At 37.5% G+C, this 5,457-nt stretch overlaps 1 protein-coding gene across 1 annotated transcript; it reads left to right on the plus strand.

The window, feature by feature from the left end:
- The first annotated feature begins 1,826 nt into the window (after nucleotides 1–1,826).
- Nucleotides 1,827–5,223, plus strand: MTIF3 (mitochondrial translational initiation factor 3). The gene is made up of 3 exons (XM_010286693.1): nucleotides 1,827–2,289; nucleotides 3,457–3,602; nucleotides 4,938–5,223. The coding sequence occupies exons 1-3, from the start codon at nucleotides 1,827–1,829 to the stop codon at nucleotides 5,148–5,150; spliced, it is 822 nt and encodes a 273-aa protein (XP_010284995.1). The 3' UTR covers nucleotides 5,151–5,223.
- The last annotated feature ends 234 nt before the right edge of the window (nucleotides 5,224–5,457 follow it).

Here is a 5,457-nt window from a genome sequence, read left to right on the forward strand (position 1 = left end):
GTCATCTGCAAACTTACTGAGGGAGCACCCATGGATACATGTTTACACAATGTCACACATACCTATAAGTATATTTTTATAGAGTGGAGTCACATTCCTTCCTAGGCAAAAGAAGTCATGCTCTTGCCAACTCCTCTGGTATGACCCATTTCTGGTTTTCTGTATCATCTTTGGCTTTTCCTGTGCTTGCTGCTTTTTAAACATGGAATACCAGAACTGCAGATAATACTCCGCACTTTGCTCTTTATTTCTAAAGTTTTTGCCGTTGTTGAAAAATGGCCATTTTCTGAAGTTTTGAAGAAAGTGCAAGTAATGGTCGGGTGCACCAAAATTACTGGGGGAATTCCATGAATGAGGGAAGAATGGTGAAAAAAATACAATGGAAGAAATATCTCAAAGATCAGTTTCATGTGGTCTTCAAATTTTAAGAACTGTTTTGTTTTGAAGCTTGTTTTGAACATTTATAGCTTCATAAGTACCATGGCAGGACAGATGCCTGTAACAATTTATTTAAATTTTAATTTGCAGAGTGGGGATCTTAGGCATATGAATCAGTTGCTTATTTTCCAGTCCGTGTATTGCAGGCAAGTCTTATCTGTGTCTCTATTTTTCTCTTTTTTTCCCACAAAAACATTTTTCATCATTCAAGAAGAAGAAAAATATCATTATCGGTGTTTTTATTAGATGGTTCTGGTGAAATGGTACTTAGGTGTGTGCTTTCTGTATGTAAGAAATGTAAATAGTTTTGATAACTGGGAAAAAATCAGCTCACTATAAATAGGAATGTGCCACCCTAAATGTAATGTTTGTGAAAACCTGGGAAAGTCAATCGATACTTTAAATGTGTGATAAAATAGCTTTAAAATTAAGGCACTATTTTCACTTTGAAGCATGTCTGAATCTGTGGAACTTGTGCTTAAAAGACAGTGAAGACACTTTTTTTTTAACGTTACTGAAATAACATCAGTGCTTAATCCATATAAGACCAAGTAACTAGCTGGATTACTTCCACAAAATGACATCTGGAAAATTGGGAAAAATACATAATTTGGGAGTGCTATGAGAAGGAAGTTGCATGCTAGCAATGGAGGAGTTTTCAACCCTGGGATAAACAATATTTTCAAGTATAGTAATTGTTACTTCATCATGTTTTAATGCAAGGTGAAGATTTTGCATGGTAGTCTCACTCTGTATAGTCGGTCAAGGCTTTGAAATTCAAAAACCTTATAAAACAGAAGAATGAGGCTGTAGATGTTGGGATGGCTGCTGACAGACGTTGCACAAATTGCCACTTCATTCACTACGTGATTAGGGTGGTTCTGAATTAATACAGCTTAAATGAAACACTTTCCAAAGAAGAGTATTGGAACCATGAAGAAAGTCCTAGTGTTAGATACTTAATGAAAAAAATCTGGACTGAAAATACTGCAAGTGTGACATGCCTTTGTATTTGACAGCAAATTCTCCCTCTTAACTACTCTCTCTATACACAGAAAAGCAGTGTAAGAGTAGATACTCCTGTGAGGAGAAATGAACTAGAAGTATTGGATTCTTTTAAGGAGTTCAGGCTCAAATTTTAAAATACTGAAGATAACATCAACTCTTCATAAATTTTGTTCCTGTCAGATTTTCCCTCTGGGTTAAAGCCCTCCATTACTGTAAAATTACTGTCGATTGCTCCTTCTGTATAGTTACACCATTCATCTTATTGAAAAAGTAGTTTTAAGGACTAGGGTTTACTCAGCTGGAGTGAAGTCTTTCTAATAAAACTAGTGGAATCTGACTGATGGGGTAACTTGTTTTTTCTTCTTCCCTGCTTCCTCAGAATGACTGCCTTTTGTGTGATGAAACTTTTATGTCAAGCAACCGGAAATGGGAATAGATATGCAAGAAGATTATTTGGAACTCTTCTGACACAAACACCACAAAAGAGGGTCTTTTCTCCATTCTGGATGGTGGTACCTGACCCTAGAAAGTCAACTCTGTTTGGACTTAGTCAACCATTTTGTACAGCTGAAAAATCTCACAAGGAACCAAAAAGGAAAGCAGCATTTGGAAGTGTTGGGCGAAGAATTCCCTATCGGATTTTGCACGTAATCAGCCAGGATGGAGAGAGCTTAGGAAATATGCACCGAGCAGAGGCTCTCAAACTTATGGATCAACAAGACCTGAAACTAGTTCTCCTTCGTGAAAATGCAGAACCTCCTGTATACAGACTAATGACTGGGCAGCAGATTCATGAAGAACAGCTTAAACGTGCAGAGAAGAAAAAAGCAAGTCCAAAATCAGGTACGTACGTTGTTGACACAACACTGAGCACTTTGAAAAATGCTGCATTAAAAGTGGTTTCAGCAGATGAAATCCTCTTACTTACATTTGTGTAAATCCAAAGCAATGTCACTGCAGTCCACACTGTTAAGGATTTGCAGTGGTGAAAATAAAATTTTGGATTAGTGTGGTCTTCCACACAGAAGCATTCTATATTGCATTCTCAGGATTTACTATTTTGGCATCTGCTGGCTTTTTTTAAAAGTCTATTTTTATCTAAGTGAATACGACTAGACTCTGGTTCCGTGAGACTCACTGAATTTCTCTCTTCTAAGACCTAAACTGACACGCAGTTTTTACAAACTGAACACCAAATACACCAATATAATTACATAATTTTGTCAACAGTAGACACGAAACATTCTCTTTCTTGCCTTGCTTCTAGGAAGACAAAGCCTTGAGCCCTTTCTTGTACAGAGTCAGAGAACAACATTTTCAATATTGAACACTTTTCAGTGTTTTTTCTTAAGTCAGCCTGCTCCAGCAGTTTAACAGAGTTTGGCAAAGAGATTTTAGAAAAGGTATCTGATCTTTTATCCTCTTCTTATCCTCAGGCTAACGAAGTTATCTGTGCTTTGGGTAGAGTTCCGATTTTAGAGGAGAGCACTATTGTGGTAGTGAGTTTTTCTGTTCAAGAAACTACAAAAAAGATTATTCAAATGGTAACTACTTTAGAGAATCTTTAAGGAGGAAGAGACTACGAATTGTTCAAATATATTACAAGGCATCATACTACCAGCTGAATATTGCACTTTATTCATGAAAATGGGCTCGCAATGAAGAGCTATCCAACTTCAAAGCTTTTACATTCAGCTATGCTATGTGCAGAACGTAGGAATTTGCACCCTAAGTCACCCTAAGTCTTTAATTCTAGATCCAATGCTTACCTGTTTATCTTTGTTAGACCTGTATTGTGGGTGGTATGAACTGTAATAAAAATAAAAATACTTTTAAGCCTTCTGACCCTGAAGAGACTTCCCTGTATGCCTCAAACATGCACTCAGTGTGAGAAAGTAGCAAGGGGGAAGGGAATTAAGCAGACAAAACACCGTAAGCTGTTGAAAGAGAGCAACCAATACAGATTTGTCAGATGTTAAGCCAACACAGTTTTAGTTCTGTTTTGAACAGGGATGGTTCAGAAGGAGTTATCCTTTTCCTCAGCTATTGCCAAGAACGACTTAGAGACCAAGACTAAACAGATAGCACAGTGGATTGAAAAGAAATATCATGTTAAAGTTACCATCCGGCAAGCAAAGGATAACAAGACAGACATGGTAAGTGGACTCCTGAAAGCTGGACCGATCAATTTCATTAAACAGCTGTACTTGTGTTAACATCCCCTAGTCAGTACCACCATGTTTTTTTGATAGATGATGTCCTGCTAAAGTAAGTGAAGGTCTAGGTCCCATGAGAGTAACGGTTGCCCCACCTTAGGCTCCATCTGTTCAAGCACTGCAGTTCTAGAAAAGTAGTCCCACAGAAACAATTCAAATACCATGCTTTCTTAAGAATGCAGTTATAATACCGGCTTTGACAAGAGTCTGAGCAGATCCTGCTCCTCTGCAGCACCACCTTATTAACTGGGCTGGTGAAATTTTCCTGTCTATGCCTTAAGCCAGCTTACTCACTGAAAAGTTTAACAGGTTTTTAAGTTTTTAAAACATTTTTTAAGGTTTTAAAAAATTCTGCTGAATTTTAGCTGGATTATTTCAATAACTTAACTGTTCTTCTGAAGATGCATTTGTGCAACAGGCTAATGTTACCTGCCCAGTGCTGTGTGAAAAACTACTGAAATGGTGTTTCAAGACTGGCAAAGTAAACATTCTATAAAGATGTTACAGAGGTGGTGGCAACTTACTAGCATAATTGCAGGGCGTTCAGACTTGTCTTCATTGTTATTTGCACAAATGGCTTTTCCATAAAGATTCCATGTAAGATTTATTTTTCCTTTTAATGTGTGTCATGTATTAGGTTTCATTGATGGTTCTCTCCACTAAATTGATGGAAAAAATGTGGTATCACTCCAAACAGAACAAAACTTTTCATAGGAAGGTGAATTCACAGGGAAAGGGTAGCAAGAGGAAGAACTGCATATGGGAGGGAGCAGAACATTTCATGATGCAGTCCAGATGTAGGTTGTCCTTAAATTTAAAAGCTTAATTATGAGCTTAAGAGTTCAGCTTGTTACGTGAATGCACTGTATCACGCAGTTCACTACTACCACATTCTGCTAACCTTAGAACAATACTGCCCCTTAAGAGGAAAGCTCCATAATAATATACTCAAATCCAGTGGAAGAGGAGGGTGCGGAGGAGTTGGATGCAGTCCACTTTCACAAACACCTTTAAACAGCAAAATGGGATAAGTCAGGAATTTAATCTAAGTGTTAGGAAATGACTTAATCCCTCTGGTGCCTTTCCTAAACCTGCTTATGTGTAAAGAACAAATGGTTCGGAAAGGACAAGCTGAACTGCTCAAACCAGGACTAGTAACTAGCTTGTTTCAGCTAATAGCTAAACCACGAGCAGGACATTGCATTATTACAAGAAAGCCTCGAGTATTTTTCCACCTGTTCATGCATTCAGTCCTATTTTTCTCCTTCTCCTTAGTTCATGCTTTTCGATCAGATTTTGGAGACTGTGTCTGAGAAAGCCACTTATCTTTCCAAGCCAAAAGTTACTAGAGAAGGAGTGAGTACCTGTATTTTGAGACACATGTCTGACAAGGAGTTGAAAGCATACCACAAGATGGAAAAACAGAAAACCAGTACAGTAAAGAAAGATGAAAATGAAGATGTGAAGTCAAATGAGTTGCGTCAGTGACTTTATGAAAAGGTGTAAACAATATTAATTTCTTATTTAAAAAAACCTACAAACTATAAACTTAATAAAATTATTGTTGAGCTTTGCACTGGTCATTCAATGATGAATGTTGTCTCAGTTAACCTTTACTGCAGTCAGAATTTCAACAGTTGGTATTTCATTATAGCCACGGCCATAAGGGATAACAAAAAATGTTTGTATAAATATATTAACAACAAAAAGAGAGACAAGAAGAATCTCCATCCTTTACTGGATGTGGGGGGGAATGTCACCAAGGATGAGGAAAAGGCTGAGGTACTTAATACCT

Source organism: Phaethon lepturus, unplaced genomic scaffold (genome assembly GCF_000687285.1).
Source record: "Phaethon lepturus isolate BGI_N335 unplaced genomic scaffold, ASM68728v1 scaffold3485, whole genome shotgun sequence".
NCBI lineage: Eukaryota > Metazoa > Chordata > Aves > Phaethontiformes > Phaethontidae > Phaethon > Phaethon lepturus.